The sequence below is a fragment of the Cherax quadricarinatus genome, chromosome 38 (assembly GCF_038502225.1).
Source record: "Cherax quadricarinatus isolate ZL_2023a chromosome 38, ASM3850222v1, whole genome shotgun sequence".
In the NCBI taxonomy this organism is placed as follows: Eukaryota; Metazoa; Arthropoda; class Malacostraca; order Decapoda; family Parastacidae; genus Cherax; species Cherax quadricarinatus.
In genome coordinates this window covers 9,912,017-9,939,700 of record NC_091329.1, presented here as the reverse complement: position 1 = coordinate 9,939,700, position 27,684 = coordinate 9,912,017, and the positions used below count along the sequence as shown (strand labels likewise).

The following is a 27,684-nucleotide window of genomic DNA, read 5'->3' as shown; positions in this document are numbered from 1 at the left end:
AACTCTTGGGTCCTCCTTGAGAGTGTGTGCTGAACTGCGGCTCTTAGGCTCTTGATGTTGAAGAGCAGCAGAATCCGTCCCTCCCCCCGCCATCTCCACCATCACCCCCACCACTCACAACAACAACAACAACAACAACAACAACAACAACAACAACAACAACAACAACAACAATCACGGCTAGAAAATGAAAGTGGTGAGAAGAGGAAAATTGGCGGAGTAACGCCTTCCATTTTACCAGATGAAGTGGTGAGGGAGAGGAGGGAGGGGGAGGGGGAGGAGGAGGGGAGGAAGGAGGGGAAGGAAGAGATCGAAGAGTGAGAGAGGGAAAGAAGGGGAAAGATGGGATCACGAAGGAGGGAGGGAGAGAGGGAAGGAGGGAGGGAAGGAAGGAGGGAAGGAGGGAGTATTAAAGGCACGAGGGAGAGGAGGAAGAAAGGTGGGGGGGAGACACAGTAGGTCAGACATATTACAACATAAGCATGAGGGTAGGGGGAGGGGGAGCTGGGGAGCAGGGGTGATGTAGGGGGAAGGTTACCGGTGCAGTGAGGGAGAGAGAGGGAAGGTAGAGAGGCGGGGGAGGTAGGGAGGAGGGGATGCAGGGAGGAGGGGAGGCAGGGAGGAGGGGGGTAATTAGCAACCTGTAATTGGCTACCAGAGTCCATGGGGGTCGAGACACATAACTGGCAACACCAAGTAGATTTGGAATGACGTGTTGTGGCCCCCGGGTGTTGTGGCTCCCGGGTGTTGTGGCCCCAGGGTGTTGTGGCCCACGGGTGTTGTGGCCCCCGGGTGTTGTGGCCCCCCCGGGTGTTGTTCATGTGGTGACCCGACAGTGACTCCTGAAGTGTCGGAGTTTGTACAGCTGATGTACCCTTTACTGCCCTATGGTGGGGACAGCCCTATGGTGGGGCAGCCATGTGGTGGGGGCAGCCATGTGGTGGGGCAGCCATGTGGTGGGGGCAGCCATGTGGTGGGGCAGCAGTGGTGGGGGCCATGTGGTGGGGACAGCCATGTGGTGGGGGCAGCCCTATGGTGGGGCAGCCATGTGGTGGGGGCAGCCATGTGGTGGGGCAGCCATGTGGTGGGGGCAGCCATGTGGTGGGGCAGCCATGTGGTGGGGGCAGCCATGTGGTGGGGACAGCCATGTGGTGGGGGCAGCCATGTGGTGGGGACAGCCATGTGGTGGGGCAGCCATGTGGTGGGGCAGCCATGTGGTGGGGGCACCCCTATGGTGGGAGCAACTCTATGGTGGGGAGCCTTATGGTGGGGGCAGCTCTATCGTGGGGGCAGCAGTATGGTGAGGGCAGTTCTATGGTGGGGGCAGCCCTACGGTGGGGGCAGCCGTATGGTGAGGGCAGTCCTATGGTGGGGCAGCCGTATGGTGGGGGCAGTCCTATGGTGGGGGCAGCCCTATGGTGGGGCAGTCCTATGGTGGGGCAGTCCTATGGTGGGGGCAGCCCTATGGTGGGGCAGTCCTATGACAAGGGCACGGTGAGTCCTCGTGTCGAGTGCCGTTTACAGCCCTATGGCGGAGACTGTAAACACACACACATACTCTCTCTCTCTCTCTCTCTCTCTCTCTCTCTCTCTCTCTCTCTCTCTCTCTCTCTCTCTCTCTCTCTCTCTCTCTCTCTCTCTCTCTCTCTCTCTCATTCACTCTTTCCCACAGACTCATCCTTACCTTTAAAACTATAAGTATTCCTGTGTAATGATATAATAATCAGATGACTGATAATTTACCTTCTATCATTATCATAATTATAACATTAAGGCAACTTAGTCATTATCAAAATTATATTTCTCACATAATGTGATGTTACATTCTGTTATATCAACGATTATATTAATGCTATTTTAATTATTTCAGATGACGTCTTCCTTCTAGATAATCTCATCAGCAGATAATGAAATTATAGACAACTCATAAAATAACAGACATGGTGAGTAGATGAGTTGTGTGTTTGATGTGGATCAGATTGTCTCCCAGCATCCAGCAGTGAGTTGTGTGTTTGTTGTGGGTCAGACTGTCTCCCAGCATCCAGCAGTGAGTTGTGTGTTTGTTGTGGATCAGATTATCTCCCAGCATCCAGCAGTGAGTTGTGTGTTTGTTGTGGATCAGACTATCTCCCAGCATCCAGCAGTGAGTTGTGTGTTTGTTGTGGATCAGATTATCTCCCAGCATCCAGCAGTGAGTTGTGTGTTTGTTGTGGATCAGATTATCTCCCAGCATCCAGCAGTGAGTTGTGTGTTTGTTGTGGATCAGATTATCTCCCAGCATCCAGCAGTGAGTTGTGTGTTTGTTGTGGATCAGATTATCTCCCAGCATCCAGCAGTGAGTTGTGTGTTTGTTGTGGATCAGATTATCTCCCAGCATCCAGCAGTGAGTTGTGTGTTTGTTGTGGATCAGACTGTCTCCCAGCATCCAGCAGTGAGTTGTGTGTTTGTTGTGGATCAGATTATCTCCCAGCATCCAGCAGTGAGTTGTGTGTTTGTTGTGGATCAGATTATCTCCCAGCATCCAGCAGTGAGTTGTGTGTTTGTTGTGGATCAGACTGTCTCCCAGCATCCAGCAGTGAGTTGTGTGTTTGTTGTGGATCAGATTATCTCCCAGCATCCAGCAGTGAGTTGTGTGTTTGTTGTGGATCAGATTATCTCCCAGCATCCAGCAGTGAGTTGTGTGTTTGTTGTGGGTCAGACTGTCTCCCAGCATCCAGCAGTGAGTTGTGTGTTTGTTGTGGATCAGATTATCTCCCAGCATCCAGCAGTGAGTTGTGTGTTTGTTGTGGATCAGATTATCTCCCAGCATCCAGCAGTGAGTTGTGTGTTTGTTGTGGATCAGATTATCTCCCAGCATCCAGCAGTGAGTTGTGTGTTTGTTGTGGATCAGATTATCTCCCAGCATCCAGCAGTGAGTTATGTGTTTGTTGTGGTTTTTTTTTCTCCCACGATAAGTCAGTGTTTTTACTGACCAGGTTAAATTCCCCTCTATTCCTCTTCCCTCTTTCGCCAAAGAACAAGACTTAGCCAAAGTGGCGATAAATTTTTTACCAATAATATGTAATAAAAAGAATAATGAGGAAGGTGATTATCGCAGAGATAATTACGGTAATATACAAGTGTTTATGGTGGCTTCTGTACGTTCACTTGTGTTGTTGACACAGCTGTAGCAGCAGCACCACCTGCTGCTGGCATTGACAGCACCACCTGCTGCTGGCATTGACAGCACCACCTACTGCTGGCATTGACAGCACCACCTACTGCTGGCATTGACAGCACCACCTGCTGCTGGCATTGACAGCACCACCTACTGCTGGCATTGACAGCACCACCTACTGCTGGCATCTACAGCACCACCTGCTGCTGGCATCTACAACACCATCTGCTACTGGCACTGACAGCACCACGCTGCTGCTGGCAATGACAGCACCACCTACTTCTGGCACTGACAGAACCATCTGTTGCTGGCATCTACAGCACCATCTGCTACTGGCACTGACAGCACCACCTGCTGCTGGCAATGACGGCACCACCTACTTCTGGCACTGACAGCACCACCTGCTGCTGGCATCTACAGCAAAATCTGCTACTGGCACTGACAGCACCACCTGCTGCTGGCAATGACAGCACCACCTACTTCTGGCACTGACAGCACCACCTGCTGCTGGCATCTACAGCACCATCTTCTACTGGCACTGACAGCACCACCTGCTGCTGGCATTTACAGCACCATCTGCTACTGGCACGGACAGCACCAGCTGCTGCTGGCATTGACAGCACCAGCTGCTGTTATTGTCAGCACCACCTGCTGCATCAGCAACAGCAACAGTAGGTGAAGCAGTTAGGTGATGCAATAATAACAGCAACAACACCTTCCCGTCCCACCTGCTTCCCCTCCCACCTGCTTCCCCTCCCACCTGCTTCCCCTCCCACCTGCTTCTCCTCCCACCTGCTTCCCCTCCCACCTGCTTCCCCTCCCACCTGCTTCCCCTCCCACCTGCTTCCCCTCCCACCTGCTTCCCCTCCCACCTGCTTCCTCTCCCACCTGCTTCCCCTCCTACCTGCTTCCCCTCCCACCTGCTTCCCCTCCCACCTGCTTCCCCTCCCACCTGCTTCCCCTCCCACCTGCTTCCTCTCCCACCTGCTTCCCCTCCTACCTGCTTCCCCTCCCACCTGCTTACCCTCCCACCTGCTTCCCCTCCCACCTGCTTCCCCTCCTACCTGCTTCCCCTCCTACCTGTTTTCCCTCCCACCTGCTTCCCCTCCCACCTGCTTCCTCTCCCACCTGCTTCCCCTTCTACCTGCTTCCCCTCCCACCTGCTTCCCCTCCCACCTGCTTCCCCTCCTACCTGCTTCCCCTCCCACCTGCTTACCCTCCAACCTGCTTGCCCTCCCACCTGCTTCCCCTCCTACCTGCTTCCCCTCCTACCTGCTTCCCCTCCCACCTGCTTCCCCTCCCACCTGCTTCCCCTCCTACCTGCTTCCCCTCCCACCTGCTTCCCCTCCCACCTGCTTCTCCTCCCACCTGCTTCCCCTCCCACCTGCTTCTCCTCCCACCTGCTTCCCCTCCCACCTAGAATGCTAGAAGTCCCTAGCAGAACAGTAATATAACAGCAGAACAGCAATATAACATCAGAACATCAATATAACAGCAGAACAGCAATATAACAGAACAGCAATATAACAGCAGAACAGCAATATAACAGCAGAACAGCAATATAACAGAACAGCAATATAACAACAGAACAGCAATATAACAGCAGAACAGCAATATAACAGCAGAATAGCAATATAACAGCAGAACAGCAATATAACAGCAGAACAGCAATATAACAGCAGAACAGCAATATAACAGCAGAACAGCAATATAACATCAGAACATCAATATAACAGCAGAACAGCAATATAACAGCAGAACAGCAATATAACAGCAGAACAGCAATATAACAGCAGAACAGCAATATAACAGCAGAACAGCAATATAACAGCAGAACAGCAATATAACATCAGAACATCAATATAACAGCAGAACAGCAATATAACAGAACAGCAATATAACAGCAGAACATCAATATAACAGCAGAACAGCAATATAACAGCAGAACAGCAATATAACAGCAGAACAGCAATATAACAGCAGAACAGCAATATAACAGAAGAACAGCAATATAACAGCAGAACAGCAATATAACAGAAGAACAGCAATATAACAGCAGAATAGTAATATAACAGCGGGACAGCAATATAACAGCAGAACAGTAATATAACAGAAGAACAGCAATATAACAGCGGGACAGCAATATAACAGAAGAACAGCAATATAACAGCAGAATAGCAATATAACAGCGGAACAGCAATATAACAGAAGAACAGCAATATAACAGCAGAATAGCAATATAACAGCGGGACAGCAATATAACAGCAGAACAGTAATATAACAGAAGAACAGCAATATAACAGCAGAATAGCAATATAACAGCGGGACAGCAATATAACAGAAGAACAGCAATATAACAGCAGAATAGCAATATAACAGCAGAACAGCAATATAACAGAAGAACAGCAATATAACAGCGGGACAGCAATATAACAGAAGAACAGCAATATAACAGCGGGACAGCAATATAACAGCAGAACAGCAATATAACAGAAGAACAGCAATATAACAGCAGAATAGCAATATAACAGCGGGACAGCAATATAACAGAAGAACAGCAATATAACAGCAGAATAGCAATATAACAGCAGAACAGCAATATAACAGAAGAACAGCAATATAACAGCAGAACAGCAATATAACAGCAGAACAGCAATATAACAGAAGAACAGCAATATAACAGCAGAACAGCAATATAACAGCAGAACAGCAATATAACAGAAGAACAGCAATATAACAGCAGAATAGCAATATAACAGCGGGACAGCAATATAACAGAAGAACAGCAATATAACAGCAGAATAGCAATATAACAGCAGAACAGCAATATAACAGAAGAACAGCAATATAACAGCAGAACAGCAATATAACAGCAGAACAGCAATATAACAGAAGAACAGCAATATAACAGCAGAATAGCAATATAACAGCGGGACAGCAATATAACAGCAGAACAGCAATATAACAGAAGAACAGCAATATAACAGCAGAATAGCAATATAACAGCGGGACAGCAATATAACAGAAGAACAGTAATATAACAGCAGAATAGCAATATAACAGCGGGACAGCAATATAACAGCAGAATAGCAATATAACAGCGGGACAGCAGTATAACAGCAGAACAGCAATATAACAGAAGAACAGCAATATAACAGAAGAACAGCAATATAACAGCGGGACAGCAATATAACAGCAGAACAGCAATATAACAGAAGAACAGCAATATAACAGCAGAATAGCAATATAACAGCGGGACAGCAATATAACAGAAGAACAGCAATATAACAGCAGAATAGCAATATAACAGCAGAACAGCAATATAACAGAAGAACAGCAATATAACAGCAGAACAGCAATATAACAGCAGAATAGCAATATAACAGCAGAACAGCAATATAACAGAAGAACAGCAATATAACAGCAGAATAGCAATATAACAGCAGAACAGCAATATAACAGAAGAACAGCAATATAACAGCAGAACAGCAATATAACAGAAGAACAGCAATATAACAGCAGAATAGCAATATAACAGCGGGACAGCAATATAACAGCAGAACAGCAATATAACAGAAGAACAGCAATATAACAGCAGAATAGCAATATAACAGCGGGACAGCAATATAACAGAAGAACGGCAATATAACAGCAGAATAGCAATATAACAGCGGGACAGCAATATAACAGAAGAACAGCAATATAATACCAGTCTAACAAGAGTTGAAATGCAGTGGAGCAACAGTTTAACAGAACAGCACGATAACGTGAATATAACAAGAGGATAGCAGCAACAGAACAGCACTGCAATAGAAGCAGAACAGCACAATAACAGCAATATAACAGTAATAAAGGAAGAACAACAGTATATCAGCAGTATAACAGTAATATAACAACAGTATAACACCATAACAGAAGAACGACAGCATCATATCAGAAGTATAGCGGGAATTTAACAGCAATATAACAGCAATGAAAGAAGAACAGCAGCATTATATCAGCAATATAACAGCAGTATACCAGAACAGCAGCAACATAGCAGTACAACACTATTCCCACTATAGCAGCACCACAACAGCACCATAACAGCAGTATCAACACAGCAGTTGCAGCACCCCCTCCCACAGCTTAAGTACCAGTAAGGTTTCAAGGTTGTGACGTCATTCGTACACTAACATTGTCTCAGTAAGAAGCTTTCTCTCTTAGATCCTGCCTCTTTGTTTCTTACTGCCCTTAACCGCTTGTACACTCCGTTGTACACTTGTACAATATTGTGCACTTGTACACTCCATTATACACTCCGTTGTACACTCCACTGTACACTTCTACACTCCATTGTATGCTTGTGTACACCAAGAGACCCCTGGCTGTCTTCAAGAGGGTGCTGGACAGATACCTGAAGTCAGTGCTGGATCATCCGGGCTGTGGTTTCTACGTTCGACTACGTGTGGCCAGCAGTAACAGCCTCGTTGATCAGGCCCTGATCCACCACAAGGTCTAGTCATGGACCGGGCTGCGGGGGCATTAATCCCCCGGAACACCCTCCAGGTAGACTCCAGGTAAGTAGGTACTATGATGTGCCACAACACAGGAGTCACATGATCCCGTTGTTTACCTGTCCTCCTCTCAGTATGTCATTCTTCAGGTCATTCATACCTCACTTTCAGTCTATATATACTGTCTGTTTAACCTCTGTATGTTAGAAGTGATCAAGGTCCCAGGACCGAAACGTTTTCTAATATGTCCTAGTGTTTGCTTACTTATGTTTCTGAACCAATCACTGAGAGTTTTACAGCTCTTAAGAGTCACTAGAATCTAGCTCACTCTCACTCGAGGTTAATTAAGTTTATCACGTATGTTGCGGTCTGGCTAACCACCTGAGACTGCTTGAGTGTGATTGGCTGCACACCTGAGTGGTTAGAACCAATCACGAATCTTTTATTTTTATTGACCACCGTTCTGGTGTCCTACTTCTGAGTTCCTCACCAACTCTCGGAAATTCTGACCTGAGTAAAGGAGGACGATGTGGTCAGAAAGAGAGAGAGGGGGAGGGTATTTACACATTATAATTAATTCAAACTTAAATTAAACCAAAGCTCAGATTTTGGAAACACAATTTTACTAAAACATTTGTTAAGTTACACCATGAATTAAGGAAACATCCTGGACTTTATCTTACGAAAGCAAATTATGGACAAGGTAGATTATAGGGGACAAATAACACATTGTTGGAAGGGACGGGAACTGACGTGCCCCTTAATTAAAAATGTCCACATCATCTTTGTTCCCTTAGACGACTTTACAGCCTTTCACTGGATTAGGCCTAATCATGGCTGTTACACTTGACGGGGACCAAAGAAAGTCCCAGTGGGAATCAAGGCCGCCTCCCCCCTCTCCCCTCCCCCCTCCCCCTCCCCCCTCCTCCCTCCTCTCCTTACCTTGTTCTTTTTGTGATGCTTGTTCATCTGTTCAAAAAGCAAGGAATAATGAAAAAGATTTTTTTGCATATTTTTGATAATAGTAATAATAATAATAATAATAATAATATTATTATTATTATTATTATTATTATTATTATTATTATTATTATTTTTTTTTTTTTTTTTTTTGAAAGGGATCTCTATTTTTTGATTAAAGGGATTTTAAATACTCTGATATTGGCTTAAAAAATTTACTTCTGCTTCTGTTTCTTCCTTCCTTCCTTCCTTCCTTCCTTCCTTTCTTTCTTCCTTCCTTCCTTTCTTTCTTCCTTCCTTCCTTTCGTCTTCTTCTCTTCTTTTCTTTATTCGGCTTCTATCTGTTTGTCTCTTGTTTGTTCGTTTCCCTCTTCTCACTTTTCTTCCTCTTTTCTGTGCCTCCTCCTTCGCCCATTCTTCTTGTTCTTCTTGTTCTTCATGTTCTTCACGTTCTTCACGTTCTTCACGTTCATACTTTCTCCGTCTTCTCCTCCTCCCTACCACCTTCTCCACACTCGCCAGTTTACTTTCCTTCTCTCTTCCTCCTCCGCGAATTAAATGGTATAAAATACCCACATGATAGAAGAATTACATACAAATGCAGTATAATGCGATCCTTTATTGACAACGTTTCGCCCACACTGGACTTTATCAAGTCACAGACAGATCTACCTGGGTAAAGAGTACATAAGTATATATAGTGTAGAGAGTCTTTACCCAGGTAGATCTGTTTAGGATTTGATAAAGTCCATTGTGTGGGCGAAACGTTGTCAATAAAGAATTGCATTATACTGTATTTGTGCTTTATTGTCCCGCCGCCTCCTCCTCCTCTTCCTCGTCCTGTATGTCCATCACTGTTCCGTCTCTCCCACTCCACCTTTCTCTGGTTTCAAGAGAGAGGAGGGTGTTAGAGAAACATCAACGAGACAGAAGCAAAACAGTGCTCAGAAAGATGGCTATTGTGCCTTGATAACAATAGCTGTGTCTGCTGGTCTTGTCTGTTCAAGTCTGCTTGCTGATGCAGGTAAATGCCTGCTGGCCTGCTTAAGCCTACTGTTTTTGCTGCTGCTAGTGAATATCTTGTGGTCTGCTGAAGTCTGCTGAGATCTAGAAGGCCCAAAAGAGGTTATAGTGTTCTGGTCTGCTGAAAGCTACTGCTACCTGTATGGTACAGGTAATATTCTGGTCTGCTGAGGTCTGCTTTCCGCTTGAGGGGAAATATTTACAGGTTTGCTAATAGTAAGAGTGAAAGCTTATTCTGCTGTGACGAGAATGTGGCTGAACACTTCCATCACCCCCCCTACCACGCCCCTACCCCACCCCTCCCCTCATTCACACACACACACACACACACACACACACGCCCCAACCCACATGCGCCTGTCCTCCCCCACCCCCCTCCCTCATCCTAAACACACACAAATACCCTCATATACGTCATTCAGGTGCTTGCACAACCCCCCACCTCACTACCTCCACCCCCAGTTAACCCCACAACTCCCCCTCCCGCCCCATAACACTTCAGAGCACGAAAAGATTTTTGACTACATCCTGGGAGTCCAACAATTACTTTTAATCAAGAATTGTGGGCATATCAAGTGGAGGGAGGGAGGGAGGGAAGACCGTGGGTGTGGGAGAGGGGGGGAAGGAAGACCGTGGGTGTGGGAGAGGGGGGGAAGGAAGACCGTGGGTGTGGGAGACGGGGGGAAGGGGACTAAAAGTTGAGGGCTGACTGGAGCATTGTGTCACCTGAGGGTTGATAAGGAGTGTGTGTGTGTGTGCATGTGTGTGTATGTATGTATGTGTGTGTATGTATGTATGTGTGTGTATGTATGTATGTGTGTGTCTGTCAGTGGGAGGAGTTGCAGGTACGTAAGTAGGAAATCTTACAACATACCAAGCATCATAACAGCAAAGAACTACAGACCGATAGCACTAACATCCCATATCATAAAAATCTTTGAAAGGGTCCTAAGAAGCAAGATCACCACCCATCTAGAAACCCATCAGTTACACAACCCAGGAGCGCTGTATAGCCCTTGTGGCTTAGCGCTTCTTTTTGATTATAATAATAAATAATACACAACCCAGGGCAACATGGGTTTAGAACAGGTCTCTCCTGTCTGTCTCAACTATTGGATCACTACGACAAGGTCCTAAATGCACTAGAAGATAAAAAGAATGCAGATGTAATATATACAGACTTTGCAAAAGCCTTCGACAAGTGTGACCATGGCGTAATAGCGCACAAAATGCGTGCTAAAGGGATAACAGGAAAAGTCGGTCGATGGATCTATAATTTCCTCACTAACAGAACACAGAGAGTAGTAGTCAACAGAGTAAAGTCCGAGGCAGCTACGGTGAAAAGCTCTGTTCCACAAGGCACAGTACTCGCTCCCATCTTGTTCCTCATCCTCATATCTGACATAGACAAGGATGTCAGCCACAGCACCGTTTCTTCCTTTGCAGATGACACCCGAATCTGCATGACAGTGTCTTCCATTGCAGACACTGCAAGGCTCCAGGCGGACATCAACCAAATCTTTCAGTGGGCTGCAGAAAACAATATGAAGTTCAACGATGAGAAATTTCAATTACTCAGATATGGTAAACACAAGGAAATTAAATCTTCATCAGAGTACAAAACAAATTCTGGCCACAAAATAGAGCGAAACACCAACGTCAAAGACCTGGGAGTGATCATGTCGGAGGATCTCACCTTCAAGGACCATAACATTGTATCAATCGCATCTGCTAGAAAAATGACAGGATGGATAATGAGAACCTTCAAAACTAGGGAGGCCAAGCCCATGATAACACTCTTCAGGTCACTTGTTCTATCTAGGCTGGAATATTGCTGCACACTAACAGCACCTTTCAAGGCAGGTGAAATTGCTGACCTAGAAAATGTACAGAGAACCTTCACGGCGCGCATAACGGAGATAAAACACCTCAATTACTGGGAGCGCTTGAGGTTCCTGAACCTGTATTCCCTGGAACGCAGGAGGGAGAGATACATGATTATATACACCTGGAAAATCCTAGAGGGACTAGTACCGAACTTGCACACGAAAATCACTCACTACGAAAGCAAAAGACTTGGCAGACGATGCAACATCCCCCCAATGAAAAGCAGGGGTGTCACTAGCACGTTAAGAGATCATACAATAAGTGTCAGGGGCCCGAGACTGTTCAACTGCCTCCCAGCATACATAAGGGGGATTACCAACAGACCCCTGGCAGTCTTCAAGCTGGCACTGGACAAGCACCTAAAGTCGGTTCCTGACCAGCCGGGCTGTGGCTCGTACGTTGGTTTGCGTGCAGCTAGCAGCAACAGCCTGGTTGATCAGGCTCTGATCCACCAGGAGGCCTGGTCACAGACCGGGCCGCGGGGGCGTTGACCCCCGGAACTCTCTCCAGGTAAACTCCAGGTAATACCACCAACCACACACCACCAGCCACACACCACCAACCACACACCACCAGCCACACACCACCAACCACACACCACCAGCCACACACCACCAACCACACATCACCAGCCACAAACCACCAGTCACGCACCACCAGCCACACACCACCAGCCACACACCACCAGCCACACACCACCAGCCACACACCACCAGCCACACACCACCAACCACACACCACCAACCACACACCACCAGCCACACACCACCAGCCACACACCACCAACCACACACCACCAGCCACACACCACCAGCCACACACCACCAGCCACACACCACCAACCACACACCACCAGCCACACACCACCAGCCACACACACACCAGCCACACACCACCAACCACACACCACCAGCCACACACCACCAGCCACACACCACCACCACACACCACCAGCCACACACACACCAGCCACACACCACCACCCACACACCACCAGCCACACACCACCAACCACACACCACCAGCCACACACCACACCACACAACCACACACCCACCAACCACACACCACCATCCACACACCACCAACCACACACCACCAACCACACACCACCAGCCACACACCACCAGCCACACACCACCAGCCACACACCACCAACCACACACCACCAGCCACACACCACCAGCCACACACCACCAACCACACACCACCAACCACACACCACCAACCACACACCACCAACCACACACCACCAACCACACACCACCAACCACACACCATCAACCACACACCACCAACCACACACCACCAACCACACACCACCAACCACACAGACACACCCAGTAAACGCGTCCCTAAAAGGTTAAAAATATAATTATCAGGTGAGCAAGGTGTGGACAGACACCTCGACCATTATAAAGAATACGACTCGTAAAACAGTGAAAATAACAGATATATAGTGAGCAGTACAGCACATGCTGGCTTAAATGAACCTTGGTAATAAATACCGACAAACTGGTTTAGTAGGACACGTAAGATAACACTAGGACATATTTATTAGAAAACGTTTCGGTCCTGGGACCCTAATCAAGGTCCCAGGACTGAAGCGTTTCCTAATATTTCTTAGTGTTTACAGAGGTTTCTTTCTAAACACAGGACGTGCTGCGTCTATATAGAGGAGCAGTGACTGGCAAGACGACATCCATGGGTGTATCAGGGGTATTATTCACTTGTAAGTGAAGAGAGAATCATCCCGGGGTGATGATTCCCTGTGGATCATCCCACGGTGATGATTTCCCGTGGGTCATCTCACGGTGATGATTCCTTGTGGATCATCCCAGGATGGCGATTCCCTGTGGATCATCCCTGGGTGATGGTTCCCGTGGAAGAGAACGAGAGAACGCCGCACTCTGTTGAACCCGTATTGCTGCTCGTCTGCGGGACCAACTGGGTCCATCACTTTCCCAGAATACTGTAGACAATATGTCTACCCCATATCTGTTTCACATAAGTACCGCTAAAGGACCTCACTCTATGTTAATTCGACATCCGGACGGGACTGCTGACCACACGACACTGCTAGAATTGTGTCGCAGGGCAGTTGCGGCAGGGAACTCGGCGCAGCACAATATGTCAACAGAATTGAAAAATAGAGCACACTTGAGATAGCAGCCTTCACCTCAGCATTCACATGTTCATTACCCTGGAAGCCAATATGTCCCAACAGAGTGATTAATTAGAAACATGCGCAGAACTTGCATATATTTATTAAGGAAACGTTTCGCCACGCAGTGGCTTCATCAGTCCAATACAAAGAAGAATGGTGAAGATCAGAAGGAGTTTGAGGTAATCAGTTCCTCAGTTCAGCCTGGATTCGATGTAATAAGTGCATCAGTCTTGATAAGAATACAAATTATGCGCGAAGAAAGGGCTTATATAATGCAGACAGGTGAGGTGAAGTAGTCGTAGGCTTCCTGGAGGTTATTCCGGGGATCAACGCCCCCACGGCTCTGTCAATGACCAGGCCTCCCGGTGGATCAGGGCCTGATCAACCAGGCTGTTACTGTTGGCCGCATGCAGTCCAACATACGAGCCACAGCCCGGCTGATCCGGCACTGACTTTAGGTATCTGTCCAGCTCTCTCTTGAAGGCAGCCAGGGACTTATTGGCAATTCCCCTAATGCTTGATGGGAGGCTGTTGAACAGTCTTGGGCCCCGGACACTTATGGTGTTTTCCCTTAGTGTACCAATGGCGCCCCTACTTTTAATTGGGGGCATTTTGCATCACCTTGGACAAATCCACAGGCGGAAGTAGGTCATGCTTATAGGTTAGGTAAGCGAAGAATTCCCTGTATCAAGATCCCAAGATGTTGCTGTGTCTGACAGGAATACCTCAGCAGAACTCCACGTCCCTGGGCCAATATTAAACAAAAGTCGACCAGTAACTGGATCTACTGGACCACACCCGGGTACTTGGCCATGCATTGCCAAGGCCAGCACAGCTCCCCGGGAGTTAGATGTTGAAGTGTTACCCTCTTCAGCAGGTGCACAGGAGAGCACTGAGGACAGCGTGTAACTCACCAGAGACGACTGAGTATTCAGCTGATAACATGAGTCCTTAGGGAGGATCCCTACAGTGTCCAAACCATTGTTTATCGATCCAACAGTAAAGATGTTAATCTTCGAAGTGTGAACAGAGTCACGCTTGAAGAAGACAGTGTCCTTAACAGAGCCAGATATTGTTTTCATTGGATCCAGTTAGTGTCATTATTGAATCCAGGTAGTAACATTATAAGATCCAGATAGTGTCATTGTTGGAGCCTGGCACTAAAGTGTTTACCATTCGTCGCCTACAAACACGTACCTCAGAAATCATTCTGGAAGGTCTTGATACCTCACCGACCTCCCAGATGGTGGTTACCTCTGAACCGGTCATGGGCGAGGATGGAAGTTACTGGGGATGAGGAAGGTGATTGGGGTTGCTGGTGAGGGAGGAGAGGAAGTTGCTGGGGGTGAGGAAGGTGACTGGAGTTGCTGGTGAGGGAGGAAAGGAAGGGGGAGAAGCACAAGTCTTTGGCTCTGTGTGGAGCTCTGCACTGAGGGAAAGGGTGTTCCAGTTACAGCTTGCTCTCAAGCGTGAATTTTTTATTCGCTATTGTGTCCAGTACGCTTTTTGGATGGGGCAAGGGAGGTGGTGGGGGTTGTTAGAGACGTAGTGAGGTGGTGGGTGGTCGTAGCACCTCTCAGGAAGTAATCACCGTCACCAGGAAGACAGCAATTATGAAGATAACTACCACTGTCCATTTCGTTGGTGTTAACTCCGGGGAGGCACCTTAGGCGTTGGACCCCTGTGGTGCTAAACCCCTGCAGTGCTGGGCCCCTGTGGTACTGGACCCCTATGGAGAAGAGTTCTGCTCCATGGAGCAGAACTCTTTTTTCAAGCTGAGGAACTGACCACCTCAGATACTTTTTTCTCCAAGGTTGATGGACTGATTACATCATCTTGATTTCACTACACCTGCTGCCTCTGTATTTGATAAATTAGACACATGTGCAACTCTTGGGTATCTTTATTGAGGAAACGTTTCGCCACACAGTGGCTTCATCAGTCCAAACATAGGAGAAACTTGAAAAACAGGAGGAGAATGAGGTAATCAGACCCTCAACCTTGAGTCGATGTGTGGCGAAACGTTTCCTCAATAAAGATACCCAAGAGTTGCACATGTGTCTAATTTATCAACGTGTCGGTTCTCTGAACCATTCATCTACAATGCCTCTGTATTTGACTGAAGAAGCCTACTGTATAGGCGAAACGTTTCATCAGTAAAGAAACCCAACTGTTGTACATGTGTCTTCATCTCAACCGCTACATCACTACATAATTCTAAACGAACTGCAAGACAAGTATCATGTCATGAGACTTCTGTTAATGTGATCACTGCAACACACAAACCTCTTGCAAAATGAATAACTGGAAAACTGGGCAGATGGATATTTAACGTTCTAAAAAAAGTCAGATCCAAATAATAATTGACAACAAGGTGAAAGTAGATGTCTACCTTGAAAATCTCTGTTCCTCAAGGCGCAGAAACAGCTGGTTCAATAAACTGGTATTTCTTTTTCACACTTGTTGGTAAGATGCCATTCGGATCCAAGGTACAGAACCCGCAGTCTTATATTATTTTAATCATTCTCTTATCTGATATAAACAAAAACACACATCATAGCGTTGTACCATTTTTTACAGACTGTACTAAAATTTGTGAGGACACAACAAGCATCCGGAAGGATGAAAATGTACTGCCAGGTGTGTTGAAGACCAGACATATGTTGAAGACGAGACAGGTTGAAGACGAGACAGGTTGAAGACGAGACAGGTTGAAGACGTTTCGCCACTGTGTGGCTGCTGCTGCTGCTACTGTTGAAGATTGAGACACTTATGCAGCATATGGGAATCTTTATTCAGGAAACGTTTCGCCACACAGTGGCTTCATCAGTCCAATACAAAGAGGAAGGCGTAAGGAGAGGAGGAGTATGAGGTAATCATCACTGCTGCTACTGTTGTTGCTGTTGCTGCCTATTTCCACCCACAGGTCATTTCTTGTCTGGTAATTCCATTCCCACTTGTTTACTATGACGTCAAGGTGAGCATCTGAACCCTCCTGGGGTGACGTCACTATAATGCAATTCTTTATTGACTACGTTTCGCCCACACGGTGGACTTTATCAAGTCACAAACAGATCTGCCTGGGTAAAGAGGACATGAGTATATATAGGTGGGTATTTTATACCCAACATTCTCCACCTGACTCTCCACACTATATATACTCAAGTCCTCTTTACCCAGACTTAACCACAAAAGTTCTCGGAGTTGTAAGGGAAAATAAACCAAGAAATATGGAAGAAAACTGAAAACTGGGATATCACACTGAACGTGGTACACACACACACACACACACACACACACACACACACACACACACACACACACACACACACACACACACACACACACCACACACACACACACACACACACACACACACACACACGTAAGTCTTTTTTTTAGCTATATGGGGGGGAGAGATGTCTTCCAGGTGTTTTAAACAGGTGGAAAACATACGGCAGCAGCACACAACTTGCTGCAGCTGAGGCATAATAGCCGCACCTTCACTAACTCCTAGACGAGCTTAAAAAAAGTTATATATCGTCAATTCTTCATTTTACTTGACCTCGTCCAGTCTTCAAGGTCCTGTCTGGTCTTTCTCTGTATCCTGCTCAGTGATGTTTCATGCTAACACCGTATATGTGTCCTCGTAACACACGTGTATGTGTCCTCGTAACACACGTGTATGTGTCCTCATAACACACGTGTATGTGTCCTCGTAACACACGTGTATGTGTCCTCGTGGTATAAACCTTGGTAATAAAATACCGACAAGTTGGTTTAGAAAGACACGTAAGCAAACACTATAACATATTTATTAGAAAACGTTTCGGTCCTGGGACCTTGATCACTTCTCAAGGTCCCAGGACCGAAACGTTTTCTAATAAATATGTTATAGTGTTTGCTTACGTGTCTTTCTAAACCATGTGTCCTCGTAACACACGTGTATGTGTCCTCGTAACACACGTGTATGTGTCCTCGTAACACACGTGTATGTGTCCTCGTAACACACGTGTATGTGTCCTCGTAACACACGTGTATGTGTCCTCGTAACACACGTGTATGTGTCCTCGTAACACACGTGTATGTGTCCTCGTAACACACGTGTATGTGTCCTCGTAACGCATGTATGTGTCCTCGTAACACACGTGTATGTGTCCTCATAACGCATGTATGTGTCCTCGTAACACACGTGTATGTGTCCTCGTAACACACGTGTATGTGTCCTCGTAACACACATGTATGTGTCCTCGTAACACACGTGTATGTGTCCTCGTAACACACGTGTATGTGTCCTCGTAACACACATGTATGTGTCCTCGTAACACACGTGTATGCGTCCTCGTAACACACGTGTATGTGTCCTCGTAACGCATGTATGCGTCTTCGTAACACACGTGTATGTGTCCTCGTACCACACTGGTTTCTTGTATTATTCCAGTTTTTTCCAGTTATGATACATTTCCTTCATGCAAAGGATCAGTTTATGCTCCCTGGTGTTCACAATCTACATAAACGACATAGATGAGGGCATAAAGAGCGACATCAGCAAGTTTGCCGATGACACCAAAATAGGCCGTCGAATTCATTCTGACGAGGACATTAGAGCACTCCAGGATGATTTGAATAGACTGATGCAGTGGTCGGAGAAGTGGCAGATGCAGTTTAATATAGACAAATGCAAAGTTCTAAATGTTGGACAGGAAAATAACCATGCCAAGGGTGATGGACTGATTACATCGTCTTTTCATCTCTACTGCTCCTGCCTACTTTCTGTACTCGACTCAAGAAGCCTACTGTGTAGGCGAAACGTTTCGGAATAAAGTTACCTAAATGTTGCCTATGTGTCTTATCTACCAACCATGCCACATATAAACTAAATAATGTAGATCTTAATATTACGGATTGCGAAAATATTTAGGAGTTCTGGTTAGCAGTAATCTGAAACCAAGACAACAGTGCATTAGTGTTCGCAATAAAGCTAACAGAATCCTTGGCTTCATATCAAGAAACATAAATAATAGGAGTCCTCAGGTTGTCCTTCAACTCTGTATATCCTTGATTAGGCCTCATTTAGACTATGCTGCTCAGTTCTGGTCACCGTATTACAGAATGGATATAAATGCTCTGGAAAACGTACAAAGGAGGATGACAAAGTTGATCCCATGTATCAGAAACCTTCCCTATGAGGATAGACTGAGGGCCCTGAATCTGCACTCTCTAGAAAGGTGTAGAATTAGGGAGCATATGGAAGACAGGAATAAATAAAGGGGATGTAAATAACGTGCTGAAAATATTTAGCCTAATGGTTTTAAGTTGAAAAAATTCAGATTCAGGAATGATATAAGAAAGCATTGGTTTGGTAATAGAGTTGTGGATGAGTGGAACAAACTCCCAAGTACAGTTATAGAGGCTAAAACGTTGTGTAGTTTTAAAAATAGGTTAGATAAATACATGAGTGGGTGTGAGTTGGACCTGATTAGCATGTGCTACCAGGTCAGTTGCCGTGTTCCTTCTTTAAGTGAATGTGACCTGACCTGACTAGGCTGGGTGCATTGGCTTAAGCCGGTAGGAGACTTGGACCTGCCTCGCATGGGCCAGTAGGCCTGCTGCAGTGTTCCTTCTTTCTTATGTTCTTGTGTGTGTGTGTGTGTGTGTGTGTGTGTGTGTGTGTGTGTGTGTGTGTGTGTGTGTGTGTGTGTGTGAGCATAACGAATACCAATGTCAGAAGATGGTTATTCTTGGATGTTGCAGCTGGTCAGTTCATCCCTTCTACCACCCCCTTCCCACTACCACCGTCACCACCTTCATACCTTCCCTCTCCTCTCACCCTCCCCCCATCGACCCCCTCTCCCAATTACATCATTTTCCTCGTCAAACTTCCACCTTTCCCACAAATACTTAAAATGAGCCTCTTCCACCCCTTCATGAGCTACTACTCGACCCTTACCAGAACCCCTTCACCCCTTACTGAACTCCTCTTTCACCCCAACCAGAACCCCTCCTTTGGTGGTGGTGGTGGTGGGGTCAGTATCGAGGATTGAGGTTAAACACAAAGAAATTAAAACAATTGCTGCCTCTAAATAAATGACTTGCAGTTCATGTCAGTCTTTGTGGGTGGCTGGGTGGGCTGGTGGTATGGGTGGCTGGGTGGCTGGGTGGGCTGGTGGTATGGGTGGCTGGGTTTGGACAGCAGCAGGTTTAACATTTCTTAAGTATTACCAAGAATCGACCTAACCCCCCCTCCCCTCATCACTTAAAATATACCTGTTATATACGTGTTAACATTTGTTACAACTCTGTTGTTAAATCTGTTATATCCTGCACCTGTTTAACTTTCCTGTTAACTCTGTGTTCTAACCTACCTGTACCATGTACTTCCTGCTCCTCCCACACTAGAGGAACACAGAACACACCGTGATGCAGCCTATCACGACACGTTTAGTACTTTCAAAGACCTGTTGTACCTGTCTTAGACACCAGCATAAACACACTCAGTATGGTAATTAAGAGAATGAGGAATAAAGTATATACCAGATGTTAACTCTTTGATTTACTGTGCATTCCCACCAAACTTATTTACATGGATTATACAGTAGGTTTAGTGAATATCATAATGTGAGTGGTTTGCAAGAGATGTGAGTATGAATACTCTAACTGCTACAGCTGCAGACACTCATACAGAGGACAGATTCTGGTGAGGTATTAACCAGCTCGAGGCTCGTGAGGGTCTCAAGCTCCAGGGCTGCTCCTACATGCAAGGTAACCTACCCGAGGGGGCTCCCTTCCCTCGCCCTGACTAGTATACATCCAGTACTACCAAGTAGTCACCCTGGTTGATCAGGCTCTGATCCACCAGGAGGCCTGGTCACAGACCGAGCCGCGGGGGCGTTGACCCCCGGAACTCTCTCCAGGTAAACTCCAGGTAAACCCAGTATTAAAATAATGCACTCATTCAGACAGGTAATGAACTACAGTGCAGTAAAAATGACTCTTGATGGCAGGCAAGTATGTGGTTCCACGTGAGGAATGTAGTATATAATATTGTACTCTGCGTTGCTTACTCAACTGAACGTAGGTCTGCTGCAGTCTGCCTTCACCTAGTTCCTTGTACTCCTCCCATACTGGAGGAACACGGAACATGCACTCTCTAGTGCGACTGAACACATCACTTCTCACCTTGGTATTTACCTGTGTGCCTGTTACCTTTCACAACGACTCTGCCTTACAGCCCCTCCTCCTCAACCATCTGCTGCTCTTGTATAACCTCCTCTCGCTCCTGCTACAGCTCTTTCCTCCTGTTACTGCTCCTCCTGATACTCCTCCTCCTCCTCCTCCTCCTCCTCCATTCCCCAGACACAGTAAGGAAACAGGCAGAAACATGAGCACCTTCACAGTAATGCATCATCCCACTCTCTCCCCAGCACCAGTCCTTCCACCCATCCTGTGAGTCATACCCCACCACTGTCTCCACCACTCTCTCCACCGCTGTCTCCACCACTGTCTCTACCCCACCACCACACCGCCACCTTCACTTCACCACAACCTTCCTCAAATAATCTCCTTTAAATAAGTGGAGAAATCACTTAATTTTCACTCTTCAGACTCTGGAAATCTGCTCAAAATGCTGTCGCTTTTTCTGAATGCGACAGCGAAACCAACTGCAGCATTAAGCATGATTAAGACCAAGTTAATGTAGTGTTAACAAGAGCAGCATTAACTAAGTGTGGAGTACATGAGAGTACAAGGAAAAGACGGATAGCAGAGGACCTGGGAGTCCACACTTAGGCTGTCTGCCAAGAACTATCTACCTCTATCTAGATTAAGGACTTTCTTGGATTATCTAGGTGTAAGAGTCAAGAACAGAAAATCAGAAGGGTCTCACCCCATCCTTCACTCCCTCCGGCGTGTAAGGACCGTAGTATTGAGCAGAGTTACTGTAAGTTAGGATTTTTGCCAATTGCAGGGTAACAACTGCCAGTGAGAAGCAACAGCCTGAAGTAACCTCAATTTCTTACAGAAATTTCATTGTAAGCAATAAACATCGATGAAGGGCCTGGGGATGAGCACTACAACCAACATATCTCTCTAGGTGCGCGTTAGTCACATAGCTTGGACACTTGTGGCAGGGTGGGGATTCCCAGGGATAGCTTTCACGAATATTAGAGAAGTTTATAGAAACACCTTGTAAACGACCTGTGTCATACCAGTCGCCTCATTTAACCCAACATCTGTTCGGACACTTCAAATGGTCCGAAGGTTTGCATGACCAGTCCCGGGACACGAGGGAATGTCCACTGTGTAATTTGGAGACCACAGGTGTGGAGTATGTCCCACAAGAAGACATAAATAACCCGCACATAGGAGAGAGAAACTAATGACGACGTTTCGGTCCGTCTTGAACCATTTACAGAGTCACATAGTGTGACTTTGTAAATGGTAGGACCAAAACGTTGTAGATAGCTTTTTATCTCCTATGTGCGGGTTATTCGTGTATTGTTCCTGTCACGGTATTGTGCTTTATTGTTGTTTATACTGTGTCTCACAAGAGGACATACCAGCAGCCACAGACTTGCAGTATAGCCCTGAGACTTTTCTTATACGTCTTGTTATAAGGCCAAGAAGTCTTATTAGTCTTATTGCTGACACTTAACTCACTGTTTGCCTTGGTTTCAGGTCTCTATTAACCACACCACAGCCCCTAAGTCTTTTCTGCTAACCTCAGTTCCTAAGTCTTTTTCTGCCAATCACAGTTGGAACAATTCACAACAGTATCATGAACAACAAAAATCAACAAACTACCCCCACTGTATCTGCAGAGAGAGAGAGAGAGAGAGAGAGAGAGAGAGAGAGAGAGAGAGAGAGAGAGAGAGAGAGAGAGAGAGAGAGAGAGAGAGAGAACTAGCATCCCTCTCTCCTGAGACAGGATCTATTTACAAACCATTGTGGTCTGAGACCTTACGAACGATAATTACACGTCTCAGAATGGACTTCAAGCCTTGAATAATAGTCCCTTTTGCGCTAGTAGCAGTAGTAGTAGTAATAGGAGTATTAATAATACCAGGTAGTAGTACTAGTGGTAATAGTAGTAACAGTAATAATAGTAATATTATTAGTAGTGGCAATAGTAAATAGTCCAAGATGGGGAATAACAGTATAGTGAAATACAAAGAGAAGGAAGGAGGGGGAGGGATGAGGAAGAGAGTGGGAAGGAGGGATGGAAGGGAGGGTGAGAGGTGATGGGAGTAATAGAGTGGGGCAGCAGGTCGAGGTCGCCCACTCCCCATCCCTCCCACACAATCAGAAATTCCCAGGTAATAGTGATTCCAGTTCTTCTGGAAAGAAACCTTTGAAGCTGTCGTAGTTACTGTACCCACAGTGAAGTAACCTTTGTAGCTACCATAGTTACTGTACCCATAGTGAGGTAACCTTTGTAGCTACCATAGTTACTGTACCCATAGTGAGGTAACCTTTGTAGCTACCATAGTTACTGTACCCATAGTGAGGTAACCTTTGTAGCTACCATAGTTACTGTACCCACAGTGAGGTAACTTTTGTAGCTACCATAGGTACTGTACCCATAGTGAGGTAACCTTTGTAGCTACGATAGTTACTGTACCCACAGTGAAGCAACCTTTGTAGCTACCATAGGTACTGTACCCATAGTGAGATAACCTTTGTAGCTACGATAGTTACTGTACCCACAGTGAAGTAACCTTTGTAGCTACCATAGTTACTGTACCCACAGTGAAGTAACCTTTGTAGCTACCATAGGTACTGTACCCATAGTGAGGTAACCTTTGTAGCTACCATACGTACTGTACCAACAGTGAAGTAACCTTTGTAGCTACCATAGGTACTGTACCCACAGTGAAGTAACCTTTGTAGCTACCATAGGTACTGTACCCACAGTGAAGTAACCTTTGTAGCTACCATAGGTACTGTACCCACAGTGAAGTAACCTTTGTAGCTACAATAGGTACTGTACCCACAGTGAAGTAACCTTTGTAGCTACCATAGGTACTGTACCCACAGTGAAGTAACATTTGTAGCTACCATAGGTACTGTACCCACAGTGAAGTAACCTTTGTAGCTACCATAGGTACTGTACCCACAGTGAAGTAACCTTTGTAGCTACTATAGGTACTGTACCCACAGTGAAGTAACATTTGTAGCTACCATAGGTACTGCACCCACAGTGAAGTAACCTTTGTAGCTACCATAGTTACTGTACCCACAGTGAAGTAACATTTGTAGCTGCCATAGTTACTGTGCCCACAGTGAAGTAACCTTTGTAGCTACCATAGTTACTGTACCCACAGTGAAGTAACCTTTGTAGCTACCATAGTTACTGTACCCACAGTGAAGTAACCTTTGTAGCTACCATAGTTACTGTACCCACATTGAAGTAACCTTTGTAGCTACCATAGTTACTGTACCCACAGTGAAGTAACCTTTGTAGCTACCATAGTTACTGTACCCACAGTGAAGTAACCTTTGTAGCTACCATAGTTACTGTACCCACAGTGAAGTAACCTTTGTAGCTACCATAGGTACTGTACCCACAGTGAAATAACCTTTGTAGCTACCATAGTTACTGTACCCACAGTGAAGTAACCTTTGTAGCTACCATAGGTACTGTACCCACAGTGAAGTAACCTTTGTAGCTACCATAGTTACTGTACCCACAGTGAAGTAACCTTTGTAGCTACCATAGGTACTGTACCCACAGTGAAGTAACCTTTGTAGCTACCATAGGTACTGTACCCACAGTGAAGTAACCTTTGTAGCTACCATAGGTACTGTACCCACAGTGAAGTAACCTTTGTAGCTACCATAGGTACTGCACCCACAGTGAAGTAACCTTTGTAGCTACCATAGTTACTGTACCCACAGTGAAGTAACCTTTGTAGCTACCATAGTTACTGTACCCACAGTGAAGTAACCTTTGTAGCTACCATAGGTACTGTACCCACAGTGAAGTAACCTTTGTAGCTACCATAGTTACTGTACCCACAGTGAAGTAACCTTTGTAGCTACCATAGTTACTGTACCCACAGTGAAGTAACCTTTGTAGCTACCATAGTTACTGTACCCACAGTGAAGTAACCTTTGTAGCTACCATAGTTACTGTACCCACAGTGAAGTAACCTTTGTAGCTGCCATAGGTACTGTACCCACAGTGAAGTAACCTTTGTAGCTACCATAGTTACTGTACCCACAGTGAAGTAACCTTTGTAGCTACCATAATTACTGTACCCACAGTGAAGTAACCTTTGTAGCTACCATAGTTACTGTACCCACAGTGAAGTAACCTTTGTAGCTACCATAGGTACTGTACCCACAGTGAAGTAACCTTTGTAGCTACCATAGGTACTGTACCCACAGTGAAGTAACCTTTGTAGCTACCATAGGTACTGTACCCACAGTGAAGTAACCTTTGTAGCTACCATAGTTACTGTACCCACAGTGAAGTAACCTTTGTAGCTACCATAGTTACTGTACCCACAGTGAAGTAACCTTTGTAGCTACCATAGTTACTGTACCCACAGTGAAGTAACCTTTGTAGCTACCATAGTTACTGTACCCACAGTGAAGTAACCTTTGTAGCTACCATAGGTACTGCACCCACAGTGAAGTAACCTTTGTAGCTACCATAGTTACTGTACCCACAGTGAAGTAACCTTTGTAGCTACCATAGTTACTGTACCCACAGTGAAGTAACCTTTGTAGCTACCATAGGTACTGTACCCACAGTGAAGTAACCTTTGTAGCTACCATAGTTACTGTACCCACAGTGAAGTAACCTTTGTAGCTACCATAGTTACTGTACCCACAGTGAAGTAATCTTTGTAGCTACCATAGTTACTGTACCCACAGTGAAGTAACCTTTGTAGCTACCATAGTTACTGTACCCACAGTGAAGTAACCTTTGTAGCTGCCATAGGTACTGTACCCACAGTGAAGTAACCTTTGTAGCTACCATAGTTACTGTACCCACAGTGAAGTAACCTTTGTAGCTACCATAATTACTGTACCCACAGTGAAGTAACCTTTGTAGCTACCATAGTTACTGTACCCACAGTGAAGTAACCTTTGTAGCTACCATAGGTACTGTACCCACAGTGAAGTAACCTTTGTAGCTACCATAGGTACTGTACCCACAGTGAAGTAACCTTTGTAGCTACCATAGGTACTGTACCCACAGTGAAGTAACCTTTGTAGCTACCATAGTTACTGTACCCACAGTGAAGTAACCTTTGTAGCTACCATAGTTACTGTACCCACAGTGAAGTAACCTTTGTAGCTACCATAGTTACTGTACCCACAGTGAAGTAACCTTTGTAGCTACCATAGTTACTGTACCCACAGTGAAGTAACCTTTGTAGCTACCATAGGTACTGTACCCACAGTGAGGTAACCTTTGTAGCTACCATAGTTACTGTACCCACAGTGAAGTAACCTTTGTAGCTACCATAGGTACTGTACCCACAGTGAAGTAACCTTTGTAGCTACCATAGTTACTGTACCCACAGTGAAGTAACCTTTGTAGCTACCATAGTTACTGTACCCACAGTGAAGTAACCTTTGTAGCTTCCATAGGTACTGCACCCACAGTGAAGTAACCTTTGTAGCTACCATAGTTACTGTACCCACAGTGAAGTAACCTTTGTAGCTACCATAGTTACTGTACCCACAGTGAAGTAACCTTTGTAGCTACCATAGGTACTGTACCCACAGTGAAGTAACCTTTGTAGCTACCATAGTTACTGTACCCACAGTGAAGTAACCTTTGTAGCTACCATAGTTACTGTACCCACAGTGAAGTAACCTTTGTAGCTACCATAGTTACTGTACCCACAGTGAAGTAACCTTTGTAGCTACCATAGTTACTGTACCCACAGTGAAGTAACCTTTGTAGCTACCATAGTTACTGTACCCATAGGTCCTTGACAATATCTTTATCACTTAATTAAGAAAGTCTCCCAGCTCAGGCTGACACATTCAATCCTGTTTAATAATAATAATAATAATAATAATAATAATAATGTATGATAATTTATTATTATTATTATTATAATCAAGGGGGAAGCGCTAAACTCGGAGGATTATACAGCGCCTGGGGGGGGGGAATGTGGAAGGCATTCGGGCTTATGATAATTTATGTAACTGTATTTATGTGTATCTGAATAAAAACTTAATAATGGACATTAGAAAATGGGCTTCACGATGCCATTAAATAATATAAAACGAAGTCCTTCAAGGGGAATCTAAAATAAAATTGAGTTAAATAGGTGAGGATGTTCATTTAGGTACTGGCACACGTAACTGCAATTATCAGTGGACCCCCGGTTAACGATATTTTTTCACTCCAGAAGTATGTTCAGGTGCCAGTACTGACCGATTTTATTCCCATAAGGAATATTGTGAAGTAGATTAGTTCATTTCAGACCCCCAAACATACACGTACAAATGCACTTACATAAATACACTTACATAATTGGTCGCATTCGGAGGTAATCGTTATGCGGGGGTCCACATATAGTGTAAATTATCTAAGGTACAATTATCCATGAGTACAATCACACGAGTTTTGCGTGATTACAGTTGTCTTATATAGTAGCATTTGTGTATATTACCTAGGATAATCCGAGAAATTCAATCGGTGTGACAGATAAGAGAGAGAGAGAGAATTTTTTTTTTGTATTTTTAACCCCGAAGGGTTAGCCACCCAGGATAACCCAGGGTATGGAGGGTTAGCCACCCAGGATAACCCAGGGTAGGGAGGGTTAGCCACCCAGGATAACCCAGGGTATGGAGGGTTAGCCACCCAGGATAACCCAGGGTATGGAGGGTTAGCCACCCAGGATAACCCGGGGTAGGGAGGGTTAGCCACCCAGGATAACTCAGGGTAGGGAGGGTTAGCCACCCAGGATAACCCAAGAAAGTCAATGCTCCATCAAGGACTGTCCGTCTTATTTCCATTGTGGTCC

At 45.5% G+C, this 27,684-nt stretch overlaps 1 protein-coding gene across 1 annotated transcript in view; it reads left to right on the top strand.

The window, feature by feature from the left end:
• pot (papillote) overlaps positions 1-27,684 on the top strand; it is a 90,737-nt gene that overhangs the window by 29,144 nt on the left and 33,909 nt on the right. The window contains exon 2 of the mRNA XM_070092090.1: positions 1,871-1,943. Coding sequence (XP_069948191.1) covers positions 1,941-1,943 — 3 coding nt within the window. The 5' untranslated portion in view covers positions 1,871-1,940. The remainder of the gene's footprint in view (positions 1-1,870; positions 1,944-27,684) is intronic.